Here is a 19,428-nt window from a genome sequence, read left to right on the forward strand (position 1 = left end):
GCTTCTGGAGAGAGCCTGGGTGCAAAAGGGAAAGTTGTAAATTGGTGTTTGTGCTAAACTAAAGATTTGCATTAAAACCCTTGCAGATCTGTATAAGTACATGCTGTCTAACTCAACCTGGATTTTAGACTGTCAGACATTGATATCCATTTCTTTCGTTTTCAATTTTGTTTAATCATGAGGAGCTTCATATGATAGTCAAACCTTTACAAAGCTAAGAATGTAAAAAAAAAGTCCGTCTGTTTTATTGACATAAATGGTTATGAGATAAATATTGGCAGGGATAGCAGGAGAACTCCGTTGCAAAATAATCCTCCAGAATCTTTCTTTCATTTATTTAAGTGTATTTTTTTTTGTTCGTTGATATAAAGCTAAGGCTTACAATGGCAGGGGATCTCAGACCCATGGCATGTGCCTCTTACTTGAAGTGGGAGCTCAGGGACGTGGCTGATGTCCCTGACTCTTACACTTGCAAGAAGTGTGTCCAGCTGCAGCTCTTGTTTGACCTCATGACGCCTCTGGAGCTGCAGATGGACTCACTGTGGAGCAGCCGCGATGCTGAGGAGGTCGTGGATAACACGTTTAGTGAACTGGTCACACCGCAGGTTAGAATTGCTGAGGGAGACAGTGAATGGGTGACCAAAAGGCAGAAAAAGAGTAGGAAGGCAGTGCAGGTGTCCCCAGCAGTCATCCCCCTCCAAAACAGCTATACCATTTTGGATACTGTTGGGGGAGATGGCTCACCGGGGGGGGCAGCAGTTGCCAAGATCATGGCACTGTGGTGGGCACTGCTGTTCAGAAGGGCGGAAAAAAGACTCGTAGGGCCATAGTCAGAGGGGATTCTATTGTGAGGGGAGTAGATAGGCGGTTCTGTGGCTAAAAACGGGACTCCCAGATGGTATGCTGCCTCCCAGGTGCTCAGGTCAGGGATGTCACCGATCGGCTGCAGAGCATTCTTAAAGGGGAGGATGAACATCCAGTTGTTGTGGTGCATATAGGCACTAACAAAGTAGAAAATGAGATGAAAGTAGAATTCAGAGAGCTAGGAGAAAAGTTAAAAAGGAGGACCTCAAAGGTAGTGATCTTGGGATTGCTACCAGTGCCACATGCTAGCCAGGGTAGAAATGAAAAAATAGGCAGGACGAACACGTGGCTTGAGGGATGGTATAGGAGGGAAGGGTTCAGATTTTTTGGACATTGGGACCAATTCTGGGGAATTGAATGGTCTACACCTGAACTAGACTGGAATTAATGTCCTTGGGGGAGTTTTTGTTACTGCAGTTGGGGAGGTTATAAACTAATGTGGCAGGGGTCTAGGAACCAGAAGAGAAGACAAGTGGACAGCGAGGTGGAAACTGGAGAATCATGAAGTTAGCAGTAATAAGGGGAAGAGTAGGCAGAGAGCAGATGAACGCAAAAGAACTGGTGGCCTGAAATGCAAGGAGTATAGTGCGTAAGGCAGATGAACTTAGGACTTGGATTGGTGCCTAGGAGTATGACGTTATTGCAATCACAGACTTGGTTGAAGGAAGGGCATGACTGGCAACTAAATGTTCCAGGATATAGACACTTCAGACAGGACAGGGAGGAAATAAAAGGTGAGGGGAGGAGTTGCATTGCTGGTCAGGGATAATACCACAGCTGTGCTAAAGGAGGACACCATGGAGGGCTTGAGCAGTGAGGCATTATGGGTGGAGCTGAGAAATAAGAAGGGTGCAGTTACATTGTTGGGGCTGTATTACAGGCCTCCTAACAGTGAGCGTGAGGGAGAAAAACAAATAGATAAACAGATTATGGAAGAATGTGGAATCAACTGGATGGTGGTGATGGGAGATTTTAACTTTCTCAACATTGACTGGGATACACTTAGTGTCTGGATGGGGCAGAATTTATAAGAAGCGTCCAGGAGAATGTTCTACAGCAGTATGTCAACAGTCCAATGAGGGAAGGGGCCATACTGGACCTGGTGTTGGGGAATGAGCCAGGCCAGGTGGTAGAAGTTGCGGTGGGGATTTCTTTGGGAACAGTGACCACAATTCTGTAAGTTTTAGAATACACGTAGACAAAGATGAGAGTGGTCCTAAGGAAAGAGTACTAAACTGGGCCAAGGCCAATTATATCAAAATTAGACAGGAGTTGGGAAGTGTGAATTGGACACAGCTATTTGAAGGGAAGTCCACATTTGAGATGTGGGAGGCTTTCAAAGATAGTGCAGGATAGGCATTACCCGTTCAAAGCAAAGGATAGGAAAGGCAAGATTCATGAACCGTGGATGACAGGAGAAATCGTACGACTAGCCAGGAGGAAAAGGGAAGCGTACATAAGGTCTAAGGAGTGTTGGGTGGAAAAGTGACAGATGGAGTTCAATCCAGGCATTTTGGGAAGTCTAATTCTAGAGAGAATTATATAGTAAACGGAGGTGCCTTGGGAAAAGTTGATGAGCAGAGAAATCTTGGAATTCAGGTCCATTGTACCCTGAAGGTTGCTGCACAGGTGGATAGAGTGGTCAAGAAGGCTTGCCTTCATCGAACGGGGTACTGAGTATAAGAGCTGGCAGGTCATGTTAAAATTGTGTTGCTGGAAAAGTGCAGCAGGTCAGGCAGCATCCAAGGAGCAGGAGAATTGATGTTTTGGGCATGAGCTGCCTGACCTGCTGCGCTTTTCCAGCAACACATTTTCAGCTCTGGTCTCCAGCATCTGCAGTCCTCACTTTCTCCATGTTAAAATTGTACAAGACATTGGTTCGGCCGCATTTAGAATACTGTGTACAGTTCTGGTCGCCACATTACCCAAAGGATGTGGACGCTTTGGAGAGGGTGCAGAGAAAGTTTGCAGGGATGTTACCTGCTATGGAAGATGCTAGCTATGAAGAGAGGTTGAGTAGGTTAGGATTGTTTTGATCACAAAAAAGGAAATTGAGGGGGGACCTGATTTGAATTCTGAAGGGAATAAACAGGGTAGATAGAGATAAGCTTTTTCCCAGGGTGAAGGATTGGGATTAGTACAAACAAAAAAGCTGTTTAAACAGTGATTGATGAAGAGGAGGTGGAAGCTAAGAAGAAGTCAAACAGCTGAGGTTAGAATTAGGTTTATTGTCACATGTACCCAAATGAGGTTAAGGATAATAATAAAAGGTTGTTGCATCAAATGGCAGGAGGAGAGAAAGAACCTGTAAAACATGCCAATGGGTTGGAACCAGAAGATGAAATATCTATTCTGTATGAACACTTCCTAATAATTTTCAAATTGAAAATCATGAATAACATGCTCTTGCCAAATAGAAATACTCCCAATCTAATTAATGGCTTCATGATAGGTGAGATGAGAGTTCTCGACATGTACAACTCCCAAGGTGAGGTTTGAATTCTGAAGGAGGATCGATGGAATTGAAATGTTCACTCTGCTCTCCACAGATGGTGTCAGACATTCGGAGTTTCTCCAGCAATTTCTGTTTTTATTCATTTCAGATCTCCAGCATCTGCAGCTGCTTGTTTTATTTTACTCCAGCAGCCTGTGATGCATCTGCTGTTTGTTCTACAGAACAATCAGTCCTTAGGTACAGTCCCAAAAATGTGTTCTCAAATGTAACAACACCGAAGAAATCTCTCTTAATTTACTCTCTAGATCAATTGCCAATTCTGTCAAATCTGTGACTTCTGATGAGCCACTTTAGAATAGCTTTCTCTCTACTCTCCATCAGAAAGTCTCATACTTCCAAAATTCTAAATTGCAAAGTGCCTTACCTCTCCCAGTTTTAAAGAGAAGCTTCTAGAAAATAAGCTTCTCTAGAGTCTCCCCAGAAGCGAATTTGTTTTATTGTACTCTAGCGGCCTGTTGTGCCTCATTGATTTTCTTCGACTTGGATGATAGCAGCAAAATACTGCAGATTCGAGGTATCTGGAATAACCTCAGAAATTGGAGAAACTCAGCAGTTCAGGCAGTTTTTAAGGAGAGAGAAACAGCATTAATCTTTCAAGTCCAATGTTGCAAAACATTACGGTTGTGAACAAGAATAATTGGACTTGAAAGATTAACTCTGTCTCTCTCTCTCTCTCTCTCTGCCCACATTGCCAGAGCTAGCTGGGTTTCTCCAGTATTTTCTGTTTTTGTGCCATTTTTGTAGCTGTACCCACTCCCAAAAGACTCCTATCTTTCACAGGTGGTTGGGATTTTGTTTGATGGATCAACATAGGGGCTCAAATTCCTTTTAGTGATTTTACTAAAAATCCTGTATCAGCAATATGTTAGTATGAAATTGACAATGACATTTCATTCTGAAACTTGGCACCATTTTAGTCTAAGTTAGGATGTTTAATCATACGCACGTCTCAGAGATAAGGTCCATCTCTGCCCTCGGAGAGAAATGTCCACTGTCTGATGTAACCTGGTCTGATAACCCACCTTGCTGCTTCACCTCTGCAGCAATGCTCCTCATAAGATCTTCATCTGGACAGAAATGCAAGAGGAACACAAAAATCAAGATCAGAGCTTAGTACTGGGTCACAAATGCACTGCAACTTGACAAGGACTCACTCATTGCGAGCATGGCCCTAGCACAACACAGCACCTCAACGTCCCATAACAGGCCATGCCCCAGTCAGATGATCCAATGTCTGATGAATTTAATTTTCTAGCACTGCTGACTGGGAGAGTACGGAGGTCCTTGGGGAAGTAGTATAATGGATATCCAATGACAATTTGTATAGATATAGTGCCTTTGACGTCCCAAACCACCACATAGAAATGTTACCAAGCAAAAATATTGAAACCAAGCAAAAACCTAGACATTAGCTGAGATGACCAAAAGATTGCTAATCGTGTGATTATTAATGAACATGGTAAAGGTAAAAAAGTCCAAGAAAAAAGTTGCGAACTTAAAGTTGGCAAAACTGAAGACACAGCAACCAATGGTGAAACAAATCGATACAGAAGCAAAAAGGAGGATAGCAGAGGTTTTGGATGCATAAGGCTTGAGGAAGGCAGAGTAGTGAAAGATCACCAACAGAATTGGAAACCTGTACTGAAAATTCACAGGCTGAGAGGCAGTTATGAATCTAGAATTCTATAAATCTTGTAACTTGTAAGACAAAATGAAAAGAAAATGCTACTGGCTGTTGTTAAAACAAATCCAAAAGTTCCACTGCTTTCCTTTGTGAAAGGAAACTTGCCAATAGTCCTCAGGTTGATCCACACTTGGCTCCCTTTCCAAACCACATGTGGATTCTGAAGTGGACATTGTACAAACAATTCCTGGAAAGCAGAAGACCCAATACAGAACATTACTCAGGCCAATAAATAGGGCTTTGACAAGGTCACGTGCACCACAAGGACAAGTGCTAAACGTCATAGTCCAGTGACCACAAAATGTTGGAAGACACCTTTTTGAAATGAGTGGGGGTATACAAGAATTTCTTTAGCAAGCAATATGATTCATTTGAGGCCCATCAGGTCAAGAAAAATATGAGTTTCGTGTAGAGTCAAGATCACCTGGGAATGACTTATTTTAAAACATTGACCACCTCACTCAATGCCTGTCCTAAACTGATCCAGTTAACTGGTTAATGAGAAGAATGGTAGTGCACCTTCTTTCTGCACAGAAACTTAAATGCATGACTTGCTGAGGTTTCTGGTAATACACGTTAAGATTTGGGAAATTGCTCACACACCCAGCAATCAATTTCATAGGTTGTCTGTGTCATACAATTAAGAGAGAAGTTACATTTATATGGCTTCATTCACAACCTTAGGATTTCACAGCCAATGCTTTCAAAATACAGTTAATGTTGTAATTCACTATACAGCCATTGACGTCAAATGGATTGGCAATTTGCTATTACTCGCAATACACTGTTGCTTAAAGTTACCTCATTGAGAAAGAAAATTGAAGAAATAGTGAAAAAATTAAAAGGGAACTCTGTTTTCACATTGACTCTATATGCAGTTTGACTTCAGGAATATCGTCCCAGTACAAAAGTGCAGTATCAGAGCAGTCTGGTTCTCTGGTATGTCAGCAGCCGCCTGCCCATTGATAAGAATGATAAAGATTTTAAGCACCTCAGTTTCCTAACTTATAAAGAAGGAACAAGAGGAAGGCCACTCAGCCCTTTGACGCTGCTCTGTTATTTAATAAGATTGTGGCTGATCTGATTTTAACCTCAACTTCTATGTTCCTGCATATCCCTGATCACCTTTCATCAGCAATCAATCTATCTCTGCCTTAAAATATTTCAAGATTCAGCATCCACGGCTTTTTGAGGAGGGGAAATCCAAAGACTTACAATCCCTTGACATAAAAAAAATCACTATTTTAATTGTGAGATTCTTTATTGTTAAACTCTGGCCCTTTGTGTTAGATTTTCCCACAAGAAGAAACATCCTTTTGACATCTTCCAGTAGAATCGCCTCAGGATCTGATGCTTCAGTAAGTCACCTCTGGCTCTACTAAACCCCAGAGGATATAAGCCTAACCTGTCTCACCTTTCCTCATGAGGCAATCTATTCATTCCAGGTATTAGTCTAGTAAACCTTCTCTGAACTGCTTCCAACACATTAACATCTTTCTGTAATATTAGTGACCAATATTGTATATAATACTCAAGATGCTGTCTCACTGTATAACTGAAGCATAACTTCCCCACTCCTGCATTCAGTTTCCTTCCTGATGACTTGCTGTACCTGCATACTAACCATCTGAGCTTCATATTCCTGTGTCACCGCTGTCAGTACACCAAACCCAGTTTATTGAAGAAGTCTTTCTCTGCCTTACCTGATGTTGTCAGTTGATTATGTTTCAAACTCCAGCTATCATAGGAATCTGCAATGGAGAAGGAAAGGGGATCTTCATCCAATGATGAACATGACTTGATCCCTTGTTTGCGCAAAGCTTTCTTCCGTTTTAGAACTTTGATTTGACTGAAGGAAGGATCATGGTTCAAGAGGTCAGGAAGATCGAACAAACTGTCATACGATGGCCAGCTCTTCAGAAAGCTACAAGTTAGAGGGAAGAGAGAGAACACCTTGATAGTGTAAGTTCAAACACTTCTCTACCTGAGAACAAGTTGGTGCCTGATGGCCACTTCTTGAGGGGCACAATAAGATCTCATTTATTAATGGGTATTTGTTCTAACAGTGAAAGGGTGGAGTTACATTTGTGTGGAGAAAGTGAGATCTGCAGATGCTGGAGATCAGAGCTGAAAATGTGTTGCTGGAAAAGCGCAGCAGGTCAGGCAGCATCCAAGGAGCAGGAGATTCGACGTTTCAGGCATAAGCCCTTCTTCAGGAATTTGTGTGGTCATCCTGAGTTTGGAAAGTTGCTAAGTCCTTTTCAGTCTTCGGGTATGTTGTCAATTCAGGATACATAGCAGCTAATTTGAATACGGTCAGCTCCCACAAGCAGCAATAGAATATAGAGGGATTCCAGTGAGAATAGTCCTTCGCTGCTTCAGATCACACAACTGGAGTTTTATTGTTCACCTGAGAGGAGACAGCTGGCCTTGAGTAAATGAATGAGCTGAAAGACACATGTTTCAATGGTGTAGTGCTTGCTTTGTAATCCAGTCTCTAGAGTTAGATACAAGTCCATAGCTGAAAATGTGTTGCTGGAAAAGCGCAGCAGGTCAGGCAGCATCCAAGGGACAGGAAATTTGACATTTCGGGCATAAGCCCTTCATCAGGAATCAGCCCTTCACAAGTCCATAACCATTAGAATCAATGTGAACACTGTGTGAATAGGGAAATGGAGCAATTTCCATCTTAAGCAGCCAGTGTCACTATTAACACTTCTAGCTCAGCTTCCTTTGCATTTTGAAACAGAAAAAAGTGTTGAGTAAATTGTGCCACAGCTCCTCAGCTCCAATCCCTTATACCAAAGCTATTTTAGCACCAACTGTGCTATGGAATAGCTGAATAAGACAGCAAATACTGAGCAATTAGAGGCAATTTATCACTGGCCCATGCCATTAGGAGCTGGTCACTGTGCAAATTGATTACATGTAGCATCCTGTCAGCCAGCAGACAGGAAATTCTTCAGCCCCATGGGGACAATTGTACCCAGCTCCTTTGGTGACTAGCCAATCAAAACCCTGAGAGTCCTTCCAAAGGAAAAACCCAGCAAATAGCCCAAAAACAGATGATTCATTGCCTAAAGACAAACCAGTGCACAGAGATGATGGAGGTCAGAGGGAGGGAGAATGGACTGGGACCAATCTGGTGATTGCTGTTCAGATTTGATGTGAACTCCACCCAGACAATCTTTTCCAAATACAAAACAAAATTGACTCTCACTAGTTACCCAGACTCCCTTCAGCAACTCATCTAAGTGGCTGTATTTCAGAGAAGACACTGATTAATTGCAGGTAATTATTAAACTGCAGAGGCATCACAGCTAAGTCCAGTGTGTCCTTGACAAACATTTGATACAGCACAGCTGTATTTATAGTCCCTGGACAGCCACTGGATGTGAGACACCAACTGATATTGTTCCTCCCTTTACGTAGGCCAGGGAATGGAGGCAAAATTGGATGGGGCCTCAGCTCAGAGCAGGGTCCAAACTCGGGGCCTTCTTGTCAGTATGAGTCTGTTATTGGATATAGTTACCAATTGTGTGGGTGGCTGGAGTGAAGAGTTTTTTATTTAAGGAGATCAAAGTGTCTGGTACCTCTTGCTGATAAGCTGCGGGGTGTATTGCAAATCTGAGTCCAGCTTTTTACTCCCATGGGATTCCTGTCCAGAACAAGAAAAGGGGGAGAAAAAAACAAATGTCACCATGAGTCACAGAGAATTAATAAGATTTTAAATTATGCAATAAATGTACAGTATCATCTGTTATCTCCAGGAATTGGCCAGTTTGCATGGAACTGACTCTGAGGTTCCTTTTATTCAATCATAAACCACCCAATCCTCTTGATCACATCTTAGTCCAGAGGAATTAATCCATTAATCCATATGTAAACCATTAGAACCTGAGTGTTGATGCGACAGAAAGAATAAACAGAGCTACCTCATCAACGTCTGGTTTTCTTTTCCCAGCTACCTATCTTTCCTGAATGTCATACACCCCTGAATATTCAGATCTTAGCTTTGGTCACTTTGTAGCTACATCTCTAATGGCTCTTACGTCATACACATGAGTTTCTACTGGAGCATACAATTCATATCAATGTGGTGGGCATTAGATACAGAGTCTTTTTATTCAATTTTTTTAGTGTTTTGGAAACTGTCCCTATCTGCTGACAAACTCTAAAGTTTGCCATCACTGTCTCTTCCCATCATACTGTTTCACATCACGTTTATTTCTACTTTGATCGCTTTACTCAAAATTCCACAACATGGTTCATAGAATTATAGAATTCCTACAACACGAAAGCAGGACATTTGGCCCATCAAGTCCACATCGAGCCTCCAAAATCATCCCACCAGAACCCAACCCTGCATTCCCCATGACTAATCCACCTAACCTACACAGCTTTGGACTGTAGGAGGAAATCCACACAGACACAGGGAGAATATGCAAACTCCACACAGACATTTGCCCAAAGGTGGTATTGAACCTGGCTCCCTGGTGCTTCCTCCCTCCCCTATATGCTCTATTTTCTAATTTCTAGTTATATACACAATTCACTACAACACAGCATGATTCCACTGTAGACCATCCAACTATAGAGCCCTGACTTATTCCAATACAGATGTCAGAACCCATTTGTCCGGCACCAATCTTTGAGCCACACATTCAACTCTTACTTTGTTTACCGTACATGAATTTGCTCAGCTCTTTGGGAGTAACTAGAGATTATTAGCTTTGGGGTTCTGATTTTAAGTCGCAGATCTCCTACTTTACCCTGCCCATGACATTGGTCCATTACCATTGATCTTTCCTCTCCATGTGCAGATGTCTTGAAACTTGGTATTGGCAACAGAGCTTTCTGGCTTCTCACTTCTGGCTAGAGCGAACAGTGTCTATTTCCCTGACCGTACTTTGCCCTACTATCACTATTTTATCTCCGCCCACTTTAATGTCTTCCTCCACTGTGGTGCCATCTTCAGTCAGCCATATTACAAAATTTACTCTCATTCACTCAAGCTGCAGGAACCTAGAACCTGTTGGACAATTACAATGGCTGGGACTCTTTCAGTTTCACCTTCTTAAGCAGTGTACCTGCCCAATGTGTAGTGACACCCTCCTGTTCCTGACCATTGACCAAGTCAAGTGATGCTAGCCTAAAGCATTTGATCACCTTCTGGAACAAAGTGTCCACTACAGATGTGGCTGCCATGGATTAACATTGTTGCCAGTAGCATCCACAAACAACAGCTAAGACACAGCGCAGCATAACATTATTCATCTTGCAACGTGAGAAACATTGGAGATGCCCAAAAAAAGAGAGTACAGTGCTACAGGGTATGTAGGAGCAGAGGCACCTGGATGTATAAATATACAAATCATTACTGATGTCAGGACAGGTTAAGAGGGAATTAATAAAGTATGCAGCATTTTCAATTTATTAATAGTGGCATAGAGTACAAAAATAAGTTGTAGGCACTTCAGTCCAACTCATCCATGCCAACCAGCTGTCCTAACCTAATCTAGCCCAAGCATATTTAGCCTCTCCAACCCAGCAACAGCCTTGTCGATCTTTTCTGAACCTTTTCAAGTTTCACAACATCCTTCTGATACGAAGGAGACCAGAATTGCATGCAATGTTTCAAAAGTGGCCTAACCAACGTCCTGCATGGCCACAACATGACCTCCTAACTCCTATACTCAATGCTCTGACCAATAAAGGAAAGCATATCAAATGCTTTTTCACTATCCTGTCTACCTGCAAATCTACTTCCAAGGAGTTATGAACCTGCATCCAAGGTCTCTTTGTTCAGTAACACTTCCTAGGACCTTAGCAGTAAATGTATTAAGTGTCCAGTTCTGGGCACCACACTTTAGAAAGAATGTGAAGGCATTGGAGAGAATGCAGAAAAGATTCACATTAATGATTCCAGGAATGAGGAATTTTATTTATTAGGATAGATTGAAGAAGTTGAGAATATTTTTTCTTGGAGAAGATTGAGAGGATATTTGATCAAGGTGTTTAAAACCAGGAGGGGTTTGGACAGAGCAGATAGGGAGAAACTGTTCTCATTGGTGGGTGTTTCAAGAACCACAAGGTATCATTTTAAGGTGATTGGTAAAAGGAGTAATAGCAACACGAGGAAAACTATTTTGTGTAGTGAATGGTTAAGGTCTGGAACACTCTGCCCAAAATGTGATGTCAAGGCATTCAAAAATAATTGGATTAATATCTGAAAAGAAGGAATGCAGAGGGTCATGGGGAGAAGCTAAGAGAAGGACACACTGTAAACATCCCCGATGGCATTGATAAAACATTGCAATTCTGAGGAGTCGGTTAGTCAATATTCATACACCTTTTTTCTTCCTTACATTTAACCAAATTGATTCTGTTCTTTGCAGCATCCTTTCTCTAAAGTGCTACAATGTTATACTTAACTGTCCCAAACCCTGCCCTTTTTATCCTTGCTTGTCTTTCCAGCAATAATGGAGAAAGTGAGGACTGCAGATGCTGGAGATCAGAGCTGAAAATGTGTTGCTGGAAAAGTGCAGCAGGTCAGGCAGCATCCAAGGAGCAGGAGAATCGCGTTTCGGGCATGAGCCTTTCTTCAGGAATCTGAAGAAGGGCTCATGCCCAAAACGTTGATTCTCCTGCTCCTTGGATGCTGCCTGACCTGCTGCACTTTTCCAGCAACACATTTTCAGTTTCCAGCAATAATGCACATCCAATCTTGTTCTTTCTAAAACCAGATCTTTGTTATTGGTAAAGTATTCTATGTGGCAATCTATAGCTGTAACTCACCAAAATAATTCACTACACTTTGTGTATTATAAGCTGATTTAGGTTTCATTATTTTCTTCATTTCTCTAATCCGTAACCATTCCCCCTTATTCCCATATTATGGAACTATTTGCTTCTCCAGGACTAACTTTATGCACCATGTTCTCCTCTTTTAATTCTTTAGGCTAATGTCCATTTCCCTCATGATTTAGTTTAAGTTCACCCCAACACTCCACTGTGAAGGCTCCAGTCCCAGTGCTGTTGAGGTGCAACACATCCCCTTTGAATACAATGCATGCGTTTTGCCCCAGAACTGTCCTCAGTGCCCCAAAGAGCTGAAGTCTTCCCTTCTGCACCATGTTTCATGCCATGCTGACTCTTCCTATCTTCCTATTCCTACTTTTACTCATGCCATGCACTGAGAGTAATTCAGAGATTAAGTCCTTTGAGGTCATATTTTTAAACTTCCTCCCTTGGTCCTGAATAACTTTCATTGGTTATAAAATGCTTTGAGATGTGCCAGGATCAAGAAAGCTGTGAGAAAAATTTCAGCATTATTTCTTGACACTTACATAACTCTCTGAGCTGGCATCTGCAATAGAGTCCAGGCCTCCAGGAATGGACAGGAAGGAGGAGCTGCCCAGCTCTGAAGGATCCAAACACATATCCATCCCCACAGTCTGTGCCTCCAGGATAGAGCCTTCAGGGTCATCTACTGTGACCTGGGAGAGAGTAACATGACGTTGAAAAAAAATCACTGCCTCACTAACAATGGCTGAATTTCCCAACCAATAATGATGAGGAATTGTGGGGTATCCTATAAACCACTGGTGTGTCATCAGTAAAGTGAGGGTGATAGCAATTGGGTATGCTATTGGATATGACTGATGAAAGAAGTTGTCAGCATTGTCTATTATCTGATGGAGCAAGGCCAAGTTTAATCCAAGCAACTTCAATCAGCTCTTAGACCACTGTAACTATCAGCATGCCGACCCATAGGCCATATCCCTCCACCAATTTAGAAACGTGTGAAAACAAACCATTCCAGGCAACACATGAGTCTCACTGCCCCAAGTGCACAGCGTGGCTTCAACTGGAAATGGTCAAGATTCTTTCAGTCACAATCAAAGTGGGCAAAACTGGCAAAAACCATTGGCAAAACTGGGAATTCCTTGAAAATATGGGCACCCCAGTTTTCAGGGGAAGCAAGGCACCTTGTGGTATTTGTTGATATTGAGTGCATTGACCATGTCAACTGCCTTTAGTTTCAGGGATGATTGCAGGTTCAGAGCCACTGACTAGCTGAATAAACCAGGCTCTGAGTATCCACCTCTAGCCCGTCTGTGAACACCACATTGGGAATGTCAATGTGGAAGAACTCAGCTGAGCTCATGTGTTGTCCACCCTCAATATCTCAGCTGATGTGAAGAACATGGTCACTCATTAAGCTAAGCGTGACCCCAGTCCTACAGGTATAAGCTCAAGTCCCATGAGTGCGACTCCAGACCCATGACCATGACATTCAGTCTGACAGAGAGTTAACCCAACTGTCACAAAGTACAAAACCAAACCCCATTCCTAACTAGCTCCCACTGCTGCCCATGGAATGCCAAACCAAAGCAAAACTACTCTAGAACCAGCCAAAATAGGGAAGAACAATGAGAAGTATAAGAAATCAAGGCTAAAGAAGCATTTGCAGATAAAGACTAATGGAAATTACACAGAAACCATCTTCAGCTGGTTCATCACTGATTTTCTCTCCATCATAAGTTCAGAAGTGAGGATGTTCGCTGATGATTGCACAACGATCAGCACCATTCACCACTCCTCAGAAACTTTCTACCCGTCCTCTGACATCAAAAGACTAGTGTGCACGATCCTAAGTGTTGCTCCGATCCTCAGTGCTTCCCAGGGTCCTATCATTCATCATGTATTTCTTTGCCTTGTTTGTCCTACCCAAGTGAATCAACTCACATTGGTCTAGAACCAGAAAGGTGGGGAAGGGGCTAATGCCTCCTTCCGGTACATGAATGGTCACTGAAGTCAATCAATTTGTACAGCAGACAGATCAAACTACGTTGAGCCTACCTGGCTCCGGATTCTTCTGAAGAGGCAGGTGAACAGGTGGTGGATCGGGAAAACGACAAACGCAAGAACAATGCCAACTGCCACTGTCTCACCTGTGACAGCGGCCAGATATGCCACAGGGAAGCTGTTTACAGGACACAAGTTGTTCAGTAATTTCAAATGTTAAATGGCACACTCTTCTCTCCTATTCAATTTCACCTACCCCACAATTAGCAGCTAGGCAGGGTGGTCCTTTAGGTATAATCCATCTCCTCTTAAGACCTGACCTGGGCATCCCGTTTATACTCCACTGAGAGCAGGGAAAATACCAGGCACTGACAATGCGTGGTGTCTGTGTGTTCACTAACATTTACTCAGTTAGCTCTCAGAGTATCAAATCACTGGGAGAAAAACCCCCTGACCTGGGACAATGACCCCTTGACCTGGGACAATGCCACTCTGACCCAGTGCAGTGATCCCTGACCCAGGGCATTGTCCCAGGTCTGTGTTTATCGTTTTGGGTCAGGGATTCAATGATAGCCTGACCCAGGATCACTTTGCTGGGATTATACTACAGGCCTCCCACCAGTCAAAGAGAGATAGAGAGAGAAATGTAGACAAATCACACAAAAGGTATGAGAAAAACAGGGCCATAGTTGTAGGGGATTTCAACATTGCTAAACTTAACTGATATAGCCTTCATGTGAAAGGATTATATAGGGTGAAATAGTTAAAGTGCATCCATGAGTGCTTTATGTGTCAACAGTCCGACTAGAGATGGGGCAGTGTTTGATCTAATCCTAAGGAAATGAAGTCAGTCAAGTGGTTGAAGTTTCAGTGGGTGAGCATTTTGGGATAGTGAAAATAACTCTACGTTTCAAAGTCATTCTGAAAAGGATTAGGATAATGCAGACCAATTTTAATATCATTCCAAGGATTTGGCAGATATAGGCTGGGAGCAGCTACTTGCAGGTGGAAAGTGGAAGACACTTAAAAGTAGTACAGTGAGAGTTCAGGGCCAGCATGTTCCTCTACGACTGAAGGGCAAGGGCAGAAATTCCAGGGAATGTTGGATATCAAGGGATATTGAGAGCTAGATAAAATAGAAGAAGGAAGCATACGTTAAATACAATGTATTAAAAACAGGGAAGGCCTTTCAAATGTATAGAGAGTGTCGAGGGGTGCTTAAAAAGGAAATTAGGAGGGCAAGAAAGGGCCACAAAATATCTTTGGCAGATAGGATTAAGGAAACCGTCAAGGCATTTTATAAATATGTTAAAAATAAGAGGATTATCAGGGAAAGAGCCGGGTTTATTAGGGCCCAAATGGACACTGTATGCATGGAGCTAGTCAACATGGGTGAGGTGTCGCAGACTTTGTAGCTGGGATTTTAGTTGAGGTGCTGAGGTTCTAGAAGATATTAAGATTAATAGGGAGGGGTTATTAGATATTTTACTGAGCATTAAAGCACATAAACCTCCTGGGTCTGATTAGATGTATCCCAGGCTGCCTGTGGGAGGCAAAGGAGGAGATTTTTGGAGATATTTAACACTTCACTGGCCACAGGAGAAGTGCCAGATGACTGGAGGATAGGTAATGTGGTTCCTTTGTTCAAGAAGGGCAGTGAGGATGGGCCAGGTAATCACAGACAAGTTAGTCTGATGTCAGTGGTAGAGAAGTCATTGCAAAACGTTCTGAGGGGCAGAATGGTCACTCAGTGGTTAGCACTGCTGCCTCACAACACCAGGGACCCAGGTTTGATTCCAGCTTCAGCCGACTGTCTTTGCTGAATTTGCAAATTATCTCTGTGTCTGTGTGGGTTTCCTCTAGGTGCTCCAGTTTCTTCCCACAGTCCAAAGCATGCATAGGTGAGATGGATTGGCCATGCTAAATTGTCTATAGTGTTCAGGAATGTGCAGTCTAGGTGGACTAACCATGAGAAATGCAGGGTTACAAGGATAGGGTAAGGGGATGGGTCTGGGAGAGATGCTCCAAAGGCTGAATGGCCTGCTTCTGCGGGGATTCTATGCAAGCTTCTATGGATAGTCAGCACAGATTTGTTGAAGGGACATATTGTCTGATTCATTTAATTGAGTTTCTGAAAAGGTGACTAATTATGTTGATGAAAATAGCTCAGTTGATGTGGACTTCGGTATGGCCTATGACCAGCTGCCACATGGAAATCACAGAAACGGTAAGTGCCTATAAAAGGTAAAGGCTCATGGGATCCAAGGCAAGTTGCCAAATTGGATCCAAATTTGGTTTACAACTAGGAGGCAAAGGGAAATTGTGGAGGGTTATTCGTGTGTTTGAAAGCCTGTGACTATCTGTGTTGTATTGGAGTCTGTGCTGGAATCTTTGCTGTTTGTTATGTACATTAACAATGTGGATTTGAATACAGAAGGTATAGTGGGCGGCACGGTGGCACAGTGGTTAGCACTGCTGCCTCACAGCGCCTGTAGACCCGGGTTCAATTCCCGACTCAGGCGACTGACTGTGTGGAGTTTGCACATTCTCCCCGTGTCTGCGTGGGTTTCCTCCGGGTGCTCCGGTTTCCTCCCACAGTCCAAAGATGTGCGGGTCAGGTGAATTGGCCAAGCTAAATTGCCCGTAGTGTTAGGTAAGGGGTAAATGTAGGGGTATGGGTGGGTTGCGCTTCGGCGGGTCGGTGTGGACTTGTTGGGCCGAAGGGCCTGTTTCCACACTGTAAGTCTAATCTAAAAAAAATCTAAAGGTATAATGAATAAGTTTGCAGATGACACAAAAATCAGTGGCACTTTGATAGTGAAGAGGATAGTCTGACATTGACTAGCTGGTAAATTGCACGCAACAATGGCAGGTAAAATTTAATCCTCATTACTGTGTGATGGTGCATTTTGGGTTGCAATAAGGGAAGGATATCCACAATGAATGGTAGGTCTCTTGGGAGTACTGAGATAAAAAGGGGCCTTGGTGTACAAGTCCATAGATCTCTGAAGATGTCAGCACATGTATGCAGGATCATGAAGAAAGCTAGATGTTTGTCTTAATTAGCCAGGGCATGGAATATAGAAGTAAGGTAGCATTGCTCCAACTTTTTATGAAACATCAGTTAAGTCGCAGATGGAATATTGTATTCAGTACTGGTCCCTGTCCTATTGGAAGGACATGACTTCACTGCAGCGGGTGCAGAGGAGATTCCTCATGATGCTGCCTGGAATGAAAATTCTCGGTTACAAGGAGATACTGGATAGGCAGGGCTTGTTTTCCTTTTGAGCAGAAGAGGCTGAGGATCTGATTCAGCTATACAAAATAATGAGAGGCATAGACAGGGTAGATCATGAGAATCGTTTTCCCCATTGGCAGATGAGTCTAAGACCAGAGGACATAAGCTTAAAATGAGGAGTAAGTGATTTAAGGAGATCTGGTTAAAAAAAGATTAACTAGGAAGGTGAAAGAAATATGGAAGATGTTGCCCATGAGGGTGGTGGAGACAAGTATTCTTGCAACCTTTAAGAAGCATCTGGATGAGGAGGACTGCTGTAATTTGATATTTATAGTCAGCATTGACATGGTGGGCTGAAGAGCCTGTTTTTCTGCTATATGACATTATGACGACATCGACCCTGACCCAGGACAATGAACTCTGACTTGGGCCAATTATGCCCTGAACTGGGAACAATGAATCTTGGCCTGGAACAATGACATTCTGACAGAGACAATGACACCCTGACCCAGGTCACTAAAACCTGAACAGGGACAATGATACGCTGAACCAGTACAATGACACGCTATTACAATGGAGTAATGAATACAGGATAACAGGATTGGGTGAATTATCATTTGGATATATTAGCCATGTACTGACCTTTCATTTTTGGTACCCACAGCCCCATACCATGCAGCTGCTGCAGTGAGAAACAGGTACATCAGCAAGGTGCAACAGGTGAGCCGCTGCACCCGCGTGAAGTGGCTCCGAGGCAGACGATCCCAGACTGAGAGCCAGATGTGCTTCTCTGACACCCCACGCTTCAGCTGAGAGACAAAAATACGAGAGAAACGACGCAACTCCTGGGGACCTAGTAAAAGAGCAAAGCAAAACAGGTCAGGATTACATGAAACCTCAGCACTTCTGGCTTTCAGACTGTATCCAGCAATGAGATCAATAATGGCCAGGTTGGAGAATATTGATAAAGACACTGACCAGAACTCTGCTGCTCTTTTTCAAGTAATAACATGCAATGTTTTGTACCCAGCAAAGATAGTAGCCAGAAATCTGCTTTGATGTCTCATCTGAAACATGACGCTGCTATCATTGTAGCACTCCTGTAACATTGCATTAGAGTGCAGGCTGGGATTCTGAGCTAAGATTTGTAGGGCTGGGAGGAATCACATGAAATTCTATTCTAATAAGTCAAGTGTAAAGAATGGAATGACAGGCATGACCCCGGTAAGGACTAATTACATAGAACATAAAATAGTACATCACAGAACAGGCCATTTGGCCTATGATGATGTGCCGAGGATTATTCCTAATCTAAAATAAAATAACCTAATCTATACACCCCTCAACTCACTGCTGTCCATGAGCATATCCAGCAATCGCTTAAATGTCCCTACTGACTCTGCTTCCACCGCCACCGCTGGCAATGCATTTCATGCATTCACAACTCTCTGTATAAAGAACCTACCTCTGATGTCTCCTCTATACCTTCCTTCTATCACCTTAAAACTATGACCCTTTGTCCCAGTCAATTCTATCCTGGGGAAAAGTCTCTGGCTATCGACTCTATCCATGCCTCTCATTACCTTGTATACTTCAATAAGGTCACCTCTCTTTCTCCTTCTCTCCAGAGAGAAAAGTCCGAGCTTAGTCAACCTGTCTTTGTAAGACAAGCCTTCCAGTCCATGCAGCATCCTGCTAAACCTCCTTTGCATCCTCTCCAAAGCCTCCATATCCTTCCTATAGCAGGGCGACCAGAACTGGATATAATATTCCAAGTGTAGTCTCACCAGGGTTTTGTAGCATTGCAGCAAAATCTTGTGGCTCTTAAACTCAATCCCCCTATTTATGAAACCAAAACACCATTTGCAACTTTGAGGGATCGATGCACTTGAACACCAAGATCCCGTATTCCTCCACACTGCCAAGAATCCTGTCTTTAATCCTATATTCAGGATGCAAGGTAGACCTTTTAAAATGTATCACCTCACATTTATCCAGGTTGAACTCCATCTGCCATTTCTCAGCCCAGCTCTGCATCCTGTCGCGCTGCAGCCTGCAACAGCCCTCGATACTATTGACGACGTCTCCAACCTTTGTGCCATCAGCAAATTTACTAACCCACCCCTCAAACTCTTCATCCAAGACGTTTATAAAAACTACAAAGAGCAGAGGGCACCACTCAACACTGACCTCCAGGCAGAATACTTTCCATCTACAACCACACTCTGCCTTCTGTCAGCTGACCAATTCTGAATCCAGATAGCCAAATCTCCCTGTATCCCATACCTCCTGACTTTATGAATTAGCCTAGGGTGA

At 43.0% G+C, this 19,428-nt stretch overlaps 1 protein-coding gene across 1 annotated transcript in view; it reads right to left on the bottom strand.

Annotated features, from left to right (window-relative positions):
* pkd1b (polycystic kidney disease 1b) overlaps positions 1-19,428 on the bottom strand; it is a 228,309-nt gene that overhangs the window by 87,283 nt on the left and 121,598 nt on the right. The window contains exons 22-27 of the mRNA XM_060844405.1: positions 17,755-17,965; positions 13,929-14,052; positions 12,413-12,562; positions 8,657-8,721; positions 6,767-6,987; positions 4,326-4,446 (exon numbers count right to left, since the gene is read on the bottom strand). Coding sequence (XP_060700388.1) covers positions 4,326-4,446; positions 6,767-6,987; positions 8,657-8,721; positions 12,413-12,562; positions 13,929-14,052; positions 17,755-17,965 — 892 coding nt within the window. The remainder of the gene's footprint in view (positions 1-4,325; positions 4,447-6,766; positions 6,988-8,656; positions 8,722-12,412; positions 12,563-13,928; positions 14,053-17,754; positions 17,966-19,428) is intronic.

The sequence above is a fragment of the Hemiscyllium ocellatum genome, chromosome 25 (assembly GCF_020745735.1).
Source record: "Hemiscyllium ocellatum isolate sHemOce1 chromosome 25, sHemOce1.pat.X.cur, whole genome shotgun sequence".
Taxonomy (NCBI): Eukaryota; Metazoa; Chordata; class Chondrichthyes; order Orectolobiformes; family Hemiscylliidae; genus Hemiscyllium; species Hemiscyllium ocellatum.